Source organism: Lissotriton helveticus, chromosome 7 (genome assembly GCF_964261635.1).
Source record: "Lissotriton helveticus chromosome 7, aLisHel1.1, whole genome shotgun sequence".
Taxonomy (NCBI): Eukaryota; Metazoa; Chordata; class Amphibia; order Caudata; family Salamandridae; genus Lissotriton; species Lissotriton helveticus.
In genome coordinates this window covers 143,260,142-143,273,598 of record NC_136068.1, presented here as the reverse complement: position 1 = coordinate 143,273,598, position 13,457 = coordinate 143,260,142, and the positions used below count along the sequence as shown (strand labels likewise).

The window sequence follows — 13,457 nt, the reverse complement described above, 5'->3', positions numbered from 1 at the left end:
GAGGGGTTCTGCATGACCTTTACCCCTTCTGACTATAGGTAATCAATAATCGGTATTGACCTTACTGCCTTCTTGAGAGGTTCTGTGAAGTCATACAAGAAGCAGACCGGTTCTTGAGAGACCATTGAGATCTTAAAACGTTGAGCAGCCCTCTCTACCACATTATAAGAGATTCCCAAATTGTCAGAATTTCCCTCGTCGACGGGTCCGCCGATGAGATCGGCGTCATAGACTATGCCGTCGTAGACGAGCAGTCATAGACGACGCCGTCGTAGGCGACATCATAGACGATCCGTCGTAGACGAGGCCGTCGATGAGGAGCCATCGTAGAGGAGCAATCGTAGATGAGGCCATCGTAGACGAGGCCATGGTAGACGAGGCCATGGTAGACGAGGCCATGGTAGACGAGGCCATGGTAGACGAGGCCATGGTAGACTAGGCCATCATCGACGCCGTAGACAGGCCGTCGTAGACGAGCAGTCATAGACGAGGCCGTCGATGACGATGCCGTCGTAGATGAGCCATCGAAGACAAGCCCTCGTAGATGAGGCCATCGTAGATGAGGCCATCGTAGACGAGGCCATCGTCGACGCCATAGACAGGCCGTCGTAGACGAGCAGTCATAGACGAGGCCGTCGTCGACGACGCAGTCATAGACGAGGCCATCGTAGACTAGGCCATCGTAGACGAGGCCATCGTAGACGAGGCCATCGTAGACTAGGCCATCGCCGACGCCGTAAACAGGCCGTCATAGACGAGCAGTCATAGACGAGGCCATCGTCATCGAGGAGCAGTCGTAGACGAGCCGTCGTAGACGAGCCATTGTAGATGAGCCATTGTAGATGAGCCATCGTAGATGAGGCCGTCGTCGACGCTGTAAACAGGCTGTCGTCGACGCTGTAAACAGGCCATCGTCGACGAGCCGTCGTCGACGAGCCATCGTCGACGAGCCGTCGTAGACGAGCCATCGTAGACGAGCCATCGTAGACGAGCCATCGTAGACGAGCCGTCGTAGACGAGCCATTGTAGATGAGCCATCGTAGACGAGGCCATCGTAGATGAGGCCATCGTAGACGAAGCCATCGTAGACAAAGAGGCTGTAATAGGCAATGATGATGGTTTCTTTGTCGACGATCCTGTTGACGATGTTGGCTTCTTAGTCTTTACCTCAGGAGGAATAGAAGACGCCTTCCTGAAGGGTCCTATGACCAGAGGAGGTGATTTTGACGGCTCAGAAGTCGCCTTTTTTACATGATTTTTCTCCAAAAGCAAGTCATTTACTCTCCTTATCCACAGAGTGAGGAGATTTTTAAGAACTGCGCCCAGAAGACCCATGAGTGGTCTTTTTGAAGGCCTTCTCAGGATGTTCCCCTGAGGAATGAGTCTGAGGAGATTCTCTTCTCTTTTGAGGTCTCCTAGACGTTGAGGATAACGCCTCATCACGGTCACTGGAGAAAATAAAAAACCTCCTTTCTGGTCTTAGTGTTTGACACCATATTAAAAATCACCCTTCACAACCTCTCAAAAACTTACTTGAGAAAGTGCGACATACCTTGTAGTATTTGGCCTGTACCAGACCTTCTTTAACCACTTCAGCGCTAATGACAAGGGTAACTCGTCATGGACTTTCCATTGATTTCAATGGAAAGTCAATGGAAGATCATCAGGTGCCTTAGCAGCCAAGTGGTTAAAGAATGTATTTGAAGATAATCCATAGTAGAAAAGAATCCTTGACAACAAAGTCATTTAATGGAGTGAAAAAACACAGAATCTGAGCAGAGCTCAGAGGAGACTCCCTTAGCACAACGTGCGGTAGAAAATCTGAGGAACTGAGGCTCCTGCCAGGAAGGTTCTAGAGGGAGGTGATAGCTGATTGGCTCTTCTCTAGAGTTTGGTCCTTTTTACAAAAGGACATGGATATGTTACTAAGGTGAGGCCTTTAGGCCTACTATTCTCTATGTATGTCTATAAGACATTACTTTTCTATGTACCGGAGACACCCGTCTCGACGACGGGGAATGATTCAGGCATGTGAATCTATGAAAGACACCCATAATACTGGATAATATCAAAATGCCCCATAAAATTAAAAACAATGTTTCCCCATGGATCCAATGCACGTGAAAAACTTTATGTCTAAGGTGGAAATCGTTGTGTATCTAAAACCACTGGTACATTCCCAACAGGATATATAGTAACAAAAACCTGGAGGTTAAAATTAGGGACAGTGAATGATTAAACATATTATAAGCCACTAGGAGGAATCTGCCAACTATGGGCAATGGATTCATGTAATAAATGTGACACTATTAAATGAAAATGCAATCATTAATAGAAATGCATAAAACATTACAGACACTCCAATCAACAAAACTTGGTATCAGCAATGTAACCGTAAATAAATCTGATTTTTGAAGAAAGATTTAAAAGTAATAAAAAACTAAGGTATAACAAGCTAGAAGTCATAACAAAATGGACTATGAACAATCACAATGGTGAAAGTATTAATAGAACTAAAAAGTAAGACAGGTGTGATCAAGATCAGAAAGATCAAAATGTTTTGGCATCTGTAAGAAAATTGGAAAATTGATGGCATAATTTGGTGCATGATGTCATAATGTCTTAACCCAAGCTGACACCATCAAACAAGGGAACATTTTAGAATGTATGTGATGCAGGACTCTGTAAGAGAACTGTTCCTTACTTTTCAATGGTTAGCCCCTATAAACAGCTTTCTTGCACTCTCCCACGAGCTGCCTCTTTCATTCTTGACGGTGAGATAGGGTCCCGATATGTGTATTTGCGAGTATATCATATATATATATATATATATATATATATATATATATATATGTGTTCGTGTGTGTGTGTGTGTATGTCTATATGTATGTATATATGTACATACATATATGAATGTAGATATATATGTGCAGCTATGTGCAGCTATGTACGTATATAAACGGATAGAGCCACCTGTGTCCTGGAAAAGGTAGGGCACTCTGAACCCCCCGCAGATTATAGAAAAAAAATCAAGCCATGGTTACTGCAGTACACTTGCAGGACAAGGTGCAGCCCCCATGAGGCACAGGCGTAATCCTGCCGAAGTGGACAGTATCACTGAGTTTGAAGCTTACAACCTTCAAATTCAATGGTATTGTTGCACCATGGTGTCGAAGCTTGAGTGGAGGGTACGGTGAGAACAGTCATTTTGGCTGAAAACAGAGGGATGTGTGCGGGGTCTAATCAAATACAAGTCCCTGCAGCCAACCCTTGCTATGCACAAAGACTTTAGTTGCAGATTGCCAGAAAGGGTTAGGCACATCCTCAAGTTTGAATATGATAAAGAAAAAGACCCAAGATTAAATTAACCTTATAGTTAGGTGTTGAAATGAGATAAAAACTAGTGTTTAAAAAAAGAAAAGACCACTGAAATTAGCCAAATATAGTTCACTGAGCTAACTGTAACTAGCACACCCACCATGCACTGCTTATGACTTCACATAATATATCAGTCATGACATGTGAAATGACATCATTGACAAAGCAGGAGACAATGTTAATTTGGGCACATAATAAAATAAAAAATAGATAACTTCCTGAACATCAATCAGTGTTTTAATGTTGTTGTAATACTCACACTAAATGCCAAGTATTATCAATGCAAAAACAGTGTTGTGATGCTGAACAGTGCTGGAAGATAGGGGTTTAGAGTACAAGAAATGCTAAACAATGGCGATAAAACAAATGGAATATATATAACTGTAGAGGCCAGTGAACAAAAGGAAAACAGACACGTTACGGGCAATGTATTTTGAAAGAATTAATAAGGCAAGGGTTGCAACCCACGAACGTACACATCCGAAAAATAAAACCAAAAAATGGCAACCCAAAGGAAGAACGCACTGACATTTAGCGACAAATGTTTTGACAAGGGGCGCATGCACACAAACATGCTAAGAAACAAATGCACATCCACAGTAAGTACATATGGGTAATGAGAAACATGTACACCGACATACACACGTACATACATGCACCGAAAGTAACATCATATCACACAAGCAGACACGTGCATACGCGCACACATGCTGTAGGGATGCACACACACAAAAACAGTATACAGACGCACACAAAGAAAGTCAGACTTACAAAGTAGACTGAGGTAGCCCACCAGGCAGCCCAGCAGCACCAAGCTGGGCTTTGTGAAGCATCCTCGCCCTACCTCTTATACTGAACGTACTACCATGCACTCGTAATCAAAACTTGCAGCTATTTCTAGGACAGCTAGAGATGTCTACGGTCATTTCAGGCCTTTTTACATTCTCATTCACAGCTCATATGCATGATGCATAACACAGCTCATGAAAAGGGGGCCATTCTAACGAATATTGCACATCTTCACCCACAATTGGGGGCCGTTTCAACGCATATTACACAATTGCACCCACAATTTATGGACAGGTGCACCTATGTTCAACACTAGCTATTACTCCTTGCCCGCCCCTCACCCCCTTGGCTGGCAATGTATGACCACAGGTGTGGATATTGTTGCGCAATCGTGGTGTGGATATTGTAGCGCAATCGTGGGACAGGATTCACATGGCTTGCACTGTCACAACGGATAGACTCTCAACCAATAATAAAATCTAGTCCCCTCATCTAAGGTCCTACTTGATGAATAATGGATTTCTTTTTCCTGCTTTCACTTCCATGAAAGGCTCCACCTTCACATAGTAAAGGCTATCTTCAGCCAGACATAAAAAGACATGATGTGTAATTACATCAGATCCATGTACATCACTCGTGGCCATAAAACCCACAAGACTTAAAAATCAGGTACAAGATATGGGAGAAATCCATATCTGCCAACAGTCCATAAAAGAATGCAACCTTATTGCGTTCTGATACCTGGTACTCGGCTGTGTCTGCAGATTCGTAGGCCTCGAGCTCTTTGACATCTGCAGACCCATTGGGAAATTCAGTCATGCCACTGGTCATTGAACTACTGCTCCCAGAAGACTCTTTGGAATCTTCCTCAGTCAGGTCTATTGCAGGTCGGCCATTGAGATGGGCACCTTCAGCAGCCGCTGTCTTCTTCTTTGGGACATGAAGACATAAAACTAAATGAGCATTTGAATAGGGACAGAATGGTGGCAGACAGAGAGAAAGCACATGATCATGAAACAATTGACAACTAGGGCAAGTGGAAATCAGACAAGGAAGGAGAGAAGCTAAGGTTAGTGGGCATCTTACTAGTACAAGTGGATGGGATTCAGAGGCAAACTCCTGGACTTACACTCTACAGAGGGAAAGACTGAGATTCCATTAAGCAAGAGAGAAAACACTAAAAGGGGGAAATAATAAGTAAAGGCAGGGTGACATCTTCTAAACGCAAAATGCAGGTAATGGAAGAGAGCAAAGGAACACTTTCACAGATGCCAAGAGAGGACTCAGCTAAAACAAGCTTTAAATCTGGAATACTTTATGGACAAAAGGCGATCAAGTGGGGTCACTGCTTTGGGCTTAATAGTCCTAGTGACCTGTCAATTACCCTTTTATTTTCAAGTGTTTAGGCACAGCCAATAGCTTTTAATAAGACTCTGATTGATAGGGGATGTACATGGAAAACCACGCAAGCTGGAGCAATGCTATGACACATAACCTATTCATGTAGCTGGGTGTTATTAGATTGGTAATAATGAAACCAGCCAAAGACCAGCTGAGAGCAGCAATACATGAGATAAAGGAGGTACCATAACATGCTAAGTCAGCACCCAGATCAGAATGTAGGTGCTGTACATGAATTACATCCCCAGCTACACCTCACAGAGCTGCCACCGAATGGAAGCCATATACCACAACATGCAGTGTGGTGGACGGGAGATGGGAAGAAAAGATAAAGAGAATAAGGAAGAGGAGGATAAGAAAAAGGTGTCAAAATGGAGCATTGATTCATCAGCAACAGTTCACTCCGATTCCTCTTGTCTCTAAGACTTAACAGGGAAGGATTCCAAATCATCATTTTTTCTCCAGAGGGTCCTAAGATTTGGAAATGTTAGACAAAAATGACTTTAAGAGAAACACTAAAAATTGTAGATGTCCAAATGTGTCTCTCTGTCGTTGGTGGTTAGGAGAGTCTTCCGAGGTGATGTTTTATGTTTGACAAGGTAAGGTCCATGGTTCTTATATCCATCTCTCATAGCATGAATGATCTTTCCCTCCCGCAAACGTGACAAAATCACAGCTAAGGGATCCAGGAAGGATGGTCTTTTCTCTCTAATTCTACAGTTTGTATTCCATTAGAGGTGTTATGTCCTATCCCAAGCTTGATGTTAGCTTCCAGGGTCAAGACTGATTTGCATATAGCTGGGTCTGAACTGAGGTGGCAAGGTGAGCTAAAGATTGATGATGGATTCAACATAGATCTGTGACTGGGGGTGAGTGTCTGAAAAGTTTCAGCGCTAAGTCCATCATCTCCTTGTGTTTGCCACCTTTTAATGTTAGTGTAGTCCCTTCTAGCAATCGCTTTCTTTGTAGCATCGCTGTCTCCCATCTCACTTTTTCATGGTTTCAGCTTGTGGAAGGTCATAGCCTTCTGTCTAATTCAGGTTATGGTATTTTGATCACAGTTTTTGTTAGATATCTTTTTCAAGCCATGTACAAAGATGAACCAATGAATAAACTATATAGAAAATTGCACATTTTCGTATCGTTCAGTCCTTCAAATCCACCAAGCTGCATTCTTGTTGGCTGCTGAGCCAGACAATATCAGAACAAGGAGCGTCTCTATGCACTCCCACATGGCTGCACAGCTGTGCGTCATCAGAGGAAAATGGTGTCTCTTACTCGCAGTCAGAGTGCATTGTTGTAGGAAACTGGTGATGTCCTCATTCCCTTAACTGGCTCGGATGGTGCCAGCATTATGTGGAGTGGCTAAGTTGCTGGGAACCTCCCACTCCGTTGCATCACATGGACCTACTTCTTTCTTGGCCATACAGCAGAGGCATCAGTCAGCACACACCTAGATTGTCAGGGTATACTACACAAAGGGATTAAGCCAAGGTGTGTACAGACCGCTAGAACTTCAGCCATCCCCCTATTAAACTCCAGTTAGTGACTTCAACTTTCGAGTACTTTTGGAAAATTCTAGAATTTGGGAACAAAGATGGATTAAGAAAAGTGGAATGAAGAGCTGATAGACAAGGAAAAAATTAGCAACACAATACAAAAGGGACTGAGGTAAGAGTAGTCAAAGAAGATCCAGCAGCTGCATAGAAATTAAGGCATATCCAACTACCAAAATAGAGAAGAAAGTGTGAGAATAATCAAAAAGAAAGTAATCAATGGGCAAACAGGGACAGGAAGAGAGGAAGAAATCAGAACAGAAAGTAAAAATAAAGATGAAGGAAAGAATATATGAGTGGAACAAAGGCTGTCAGAATATCTTCAAAATAAACCAACCTTCTGAGCCACACCGTCTTTAGGGCTTCCAGAGCCATTCTCTGATCGACGTTTCTTGGTGTGGAATGTTAGACCGGCCTGAAATATATTGCGAGGAGAAGGCTTTCGGCGCAGGTTGCCCTCAACACCTGCAACTCCCCGTACTCTGATCTGCCAAAAAAAAAGAACAAGGTAATTCTTGTGTTTTGTTGAGTGGTTATATCAAGAGATCTATATGTCAATGAACAATCACCGCTGCAAGGCACCTGGTGATAATCATCTTGCACTAGAGAAACCGGGGCATGTCCTGTACATTCCATTGTATTTACTAGTTTAAAGTGGAATGACTGTCTAGACTCTTCACTTGCTGTAGTAAAATGAAAAGCAAAACTGTGTTCTTTGGGAGCATAGCACAGTACTTAATCATCATGCTAGGCATTTTCAACAGAACTCATAAAAAATATAATGGTGCAACACAAAAGTTATATTTGTGTATGTTTTAAATGTACACAACACTTGAACTGTGTGTGTGTGTAATATCCATATTCTGAATTGTGCTTGTTTAAAAAGAAATATATTTTAGTGCGCCCTTGAACAAGTGTTTGATTTCCTAGGAAAATGAGATTCTGATTTTAATTGCAACAACAAGAGGACCATCATTATGACTGACTTTATCCTATAAAAGATTTGTGACACCATACTTTACTAGAAGAAATTGCAAATACATGAATACACAGATGCAACTAAAAACTGCAATTTTAGCTTTGTATTTTGAAGCCTGGGAATTAGAAATGTCCATTACAAATGTCTTGCTCCTCAACCCTGAGCACTGTCATATTTAAAACTGGGACTTCCTCTCTGACTACAAATCTGAGAGTGAGAGCCCACTCAGACATTACACTCATTGAGAGGGCCTGCTTCTCAGAAATGGTGCCGCTGCACAAGTTTCGGCATCCAACAAGAGGAGCGGTTATGCAATTTTTTGAAAAGTAAATGTCTCAGTTCCTGGTACACTGAATATGTTTAAAACATAACAAATAGCAGGCTAAGTCTCTTTTCCACCTGTACTGAAACATAACATTTATGGGAGTTAAGCAGGTATCAACCCAAAAAAGAAGCATATTTATGAAGATGTTGGTGACGTAGCAACCCGGACCCATCAAGCACTCCTGAAGTCCCTAACTGCTATGTACACAGGGGACTCATTTCTAGATGTGTGGACCTCAGCAGGTCAGTACTGTTACCCGATGGGAGTTATTTACCAGGTAAGGTAGATACTTCTTATTCTGACTTTGCTATTGTTAATGCAGATCTGTACCTAGATTCCTTTGAGGGTTCCAAAAGGGTGTAGGTTTTGTAATAGCTGGACTAGAGACCGTATGATCATGAGTAGATAAACAGCAAAATCACAAGGGCTGTTTGCAGCAAAGAGAGGGAAGGCAGTAGCAGTGCATAAGGCGATTCAGAACCTCACCTTCCACAAGCATAAATTCTTCAGAAATTCAAATATAACAACAAGTACCTCGCTGAAGCTCAAAGGCCAGGAAAGGTCATCCTCAAAAAATTCTTCTACCTTCTTCTTTGAGTAGGACATCTTCTCTTTTTCACCTGTAGATGAAGGATGAAAGAAGTTCAAAAGTGTATTCATTGTGAGAAAAAACAATTATTCAAAGCTGTTACCAAGGTGTCGGCTACGGACTGAAAACAGAAGTGCATCACACACTCAAGGTACCTTTTTAGGTTTTAATTATTCTTATTGACTTTCCATAATACACAACTTTAGACAGTCATACATGTGTAAATGTAAAGAAAATATCCCCACACACAATTCTCTGTAGTGACACAATTGCTGTGATAAAGCTAGCCCAGATTGCACCTTGCCCTCCCCTTTGACCCCTGCTAGCATATACTTCTCATTGTTGAATAGACCGCAGGGATCGAGTTTTTCAAGCCCCTGTTATCATTGCTCAGGTATGTCTGGACAGGATCCACCATTCTGTTAAATTTACAGGTCTCTCCTTTGCGATCTTAGGCTATTTTTTCCCTGAGCAAGTAATTGTCAGAGCTTCTGGAGCCACAGTTCCAAAGTTGGTGCCAATAAGAATCCCTTCATACTCAGGATAGTCTGTTTAGTGGTGCATATTAGTTAAGAGATTCTTTTCCCAATGATTGAGTGTAATGGAAATGTGTCTTCCACCAGAACCCCTAAAATAATTAGTACTTGGTCTCCTTCTACCTTTCTAACCTCAATTTGGGAAACACTATCTAGAACGTTTCAATAGAAATCCTTGCGCTTGGGACAAGTCCGTAGTATATGAATGATTCCCCCGATTCTCCACACTGTCTCCAACAACACCTATCATATGCTGTTGAAAGGGGTTGTAGTGCCATTGATATAAAACTTTGCTTTGTGGAGCTATTCAAACCGTGGACATGACATGTAGTTATCTTCTGCATCAAGGTTCTATCCTTCACAGGCGTTGACGTGTGATACTGCCATTAAGCCGGTCTGAGTTCGGACGCACATGCTTGTCCTGACATGTGTGGGTTTTGGTAATGGCATCACTTCCCTCCCGAATAAAGTTTGAAACGAATAAAGCATTACTCAGTAATTGCTGAAATAAAAACTGACCGGTTAGGGACGAACATGTGTGGAGTCAATGCTGGAAGGCTCTGGATCTTGAAATGTACATTTTCCATCCTCATCTCTCGCTGGTACATTAACTGACCTGCATGACAGTCAGGTATAACGGCCCTGTCAACTCTCACCAGTATGTCCCCACCTAGCGCTTTCTCCCCAGCCCTGTATTCTTGTTTTTTTCTTTCGTTGGGCATCATATAAAGCATCAAAACAATAGTGTTGCTATCAGGCATTATAGTTCATCAGGGTCTTGGCTGGTCTGTAGAGACTCTGGACATGTCACAGGTAGGCCAGCACACTTTCTTTGCATGCAGCGGTCTTTTATCCATCAGGCTTCAATCTCTATCTGTTCTCCAGGTTTCTCCAACCTTCTCTATGTCCAGGATGCCCGCTGGGGACCGGAATTTGCAGTGCTCGCTCAACAGGGAACATGATTCTTCTAAGGAGGCTGGAGTACGCTGCTTGTCTTCCTGTGGAAGATAATCGAAAATAGGTGACACCATCTTTATTTGATGTCTCTTGTTTTCAGCAGTTCAGCAACGAGCCTAAAGGATTTAGACATGATGGTTTCCTATTCCTTGTAGACGTGGGCTCCAGTCACAATGTCAGGAGGGGAACCTCGTGTATCCAGTCATTAGGAGACCATCTGTATTCAATCTAGATTTACTGTGTCCAGTTCTGCTCTAATATAATGTCAAATAGGCTCTGGATGTAGATTGTTAGGTCTCCACCCTGTATTTCATAGGTATTCTGCAGATAAAGTTGTTGTTTCTCCATGATCGTTTCTTGAGGTCTTCGCATTTTTCCTGAAGGCTGATGTGCTGTTCCTCGTGTGTGATTATGTGTTGCTGGAGACTATTGCAGTCATCAACTTGCTTCTGCAGGGTCTTTTCCGCCTCCTTCAATCAGTTTCCCAGTTAAACTATGTCACTTCACATGTCTTGTCAGTCCTTGAGTAGGTCTCTTTTGACAGCCTAGATGTCTTTCTTAATCTTGAGGAATGCCTGTAAGATAAAATCGACAACTTGAACGAGGTTTGCCCCATGATCAGAATCTCCCCCACCCCAGGGGTCTGCCTCTGAGGTACTTCATTTGCCCATGCCTGTCCCTAGTGCTTTGGTCTGTCCAACAAGTGCTTAATGGACTGTTTTTTCTTTGTCCTCCCGCCTGTCATATCTGTGGTTCTCTATCACCAAGTACAAATTAGGAGTCAGGCTAGGCTCTGTTGCCCTGGCTCAGTGTCACATGCAGTCAGACCATCATTGACACGCTGGAGAGTATCACAGCACAGGGGCTGAACAAAGTATTATTGCCTCAGGTTGTATGAGGGCACCCGAGGTGTACTGGCCTTCTACCCCCCATCCAATCGTAGATGAGTCAAGGCAGAGATGGTATCACCCAGATTGCCTCAGCCTGTGGTTCTAATTATTATAGGAGTTTAGGATGTCCCTCCGAAGTACTTCCTCTCGGGACTATCAGCACACCGGGCCAGACTGGTCTGAAGCTGTATGGGCTTTTCTCCCAGGTTCTATATGTTGCCTCTTCACAAGGGCGGCTTCACGTTTTCTTGGGAGTCACTGGGGGTTCACGGGCAAGTATTTTTAGTTGCTGGACAGGGTACTTCGTTGCAGGGGAGTGAAGTAAATCCAATCTGATCCCAACTCACACAACCTCTGCATCTCCCTATTGAGTTGTGATAAATGTATATTAATGGGTTAGTGTAACTTTGTGTCTGGTATTTAGCTGGTCCTATTATCTCTTTCTCTTGAAACGGGGACATTCTGGCAACACGTGAATGATTACGATGTCACTGGTTTAAGAAACAGGACAACTTTTGGTTATATTTCTCAGGAAAATGTTCTTTTCTTCCCCTCAGGTATTTACATTATATCTGAGAGTAATCAGACAGTTGTGGGTAAATTGACAGGAGTGAGGTAGCTGGCAGAGACTGTAGACTGGGAATAAGGTGATGGAATGTAATCATCCACATGACAGGTGTCCTGAAAGAAACATTTCACAGAACAGAAAAATCTTGATATGGTGGATGTGAGAAGTTGGCCTGATATATGATGCTCACTAATTCTAGTGATCACCTTGTATCATGCCAAGCAACCCTTATGGTGCAGGTTGTAAAGTCAACCTTATAGACAAGCTATCCTAGGGGTAGCATGGACTAAGCAGTCTTAGGCTAAACTCTGTAAAGGCATGTGAAGCAAGCTGTTTTACCATACACAATCCCTTGAATACCAAACGAAAGGACACCACACAGATATATATTGAAAATATATATAGATTTATTACTACAAATATCCCTGATACTCTTTATGAGCACAGAAGCAAATGCGTTAAAACAAAACACAGTTTAAATACACAAAAGTTGCACAATATGGATGAGCCCTAGGGGCCACCTAAACCATATACTAAAATAGTGGTATAAGAACCACTATGGGGAAAGTGAAGAGGCCTAGGGCCTGGGGAATCGCTGGAGCTGTTCGGGGCTAGCAGTGAAGAAGTCGGGAAAGGCCCGCGGGACTCGGGAGCAGTGCAGAAAGTGCACACTTTACCAATGCAATGTCAATGGTGCGTAAAAAGTACAAAGTTAGTTAGAAAGGAACCTTCCGAGTGACCTAGAAAGCTGAAACTTGAGACACAGACACTAGAGGTGTGTACCAGTGTGGGAACACCGGCGGAGCTGAGTTACCTCACCCACAGGAAGCGGGTGCATAGGGTCGAAGTAGTGTCGGGTTTCGTCACGCAGGTCGATGGTGCTTGGAGCTGAAGATGCTGCAGGCGGCTCGATGTGAAGAGTTCCGGTGGATCCAAGGGTGGATCTGAAGAGGTGAAGACCTGAAAGCAGAGGGGACAATGTTCAAAGTCACTAGCCAGTGACTACCGTGGAACCAGAGTGGAACCAGGCGATGTCGGGTGCAAACAGGCGTCGAGGTGTAGCTTCTCTCTGCAGCCACGTGGACCCGAGGGGTCGAAGACGTCCAGGAGTCGGTCACGAGCTGTCCCACGCAGGCTTCTCGCTGTTGGCGGTGTCGGCGACTTGATAGAAGCAAACAGGCCTTGGCTAATGCAAGCCACGCAGGAATCGAAAAAGGCTTGTTACTCGGACCAGCAAGGTCAGAGCAGGTACTCCTTTTTCCAGGAGCGAGGGCAAGTCTGGAGCAACCAGACCCGCAGTGAAAGTTGTAGGTTTCGTCGCCAAGATGGCCGCTAGCCACGTGGCAAGTGGCCGAGATGGCGCGTCGAGTGGCACGGTGCAAAAGGGCCCCACGCAGATCGTGGAGATGCTGGGGGGCTGATCTTCGGTGCAAGGGCTGCTCGAGGTTAGGGCTTCTCAAACCCCAAAGCACAGCGTCGAGGGTGCCTC

General features: G+C 43.7%; 1 protein-coding gene across 12 annotated transcripts in view; it reads right to left on the bottom strand.

Annotated features, from left to right (window-relative positions):
- Positions 1-13,457, bottom strand: part of DNMT3B (DNA methyltransferase 3 beta) — a 791,643-nt gene that overhangs the window by 314,392 nt on the left and 463,794 nt on the right. For 9 of the 12 annotated variants that reach the window (XM_078651794.1, XM_078651798.1, XM_078651793.1 and 6 more), the window contains 3 exons: positions 8,963-9,048; positions 7,462-7,611; positions 4,909-5,097 (listed from right to left, as the gene is read on the bottom strand). In XM_078651794.1, the coding sequence (XP_078507920.1) occupies positions 4,909-5,097; positions 7,462-7,611; positions 8,963-9,048 (425 nt within the window). The remainder of the gene's footprint in view (positions 1-4,908; positions 5,098-7,461; positions 7,612-8,962; positions 9,049-13,457) is intronic. The other 3 variants (XM_078651802.1, XM_078651800.1, XM_078651792.1) reach the window with 2 other exon arrangements.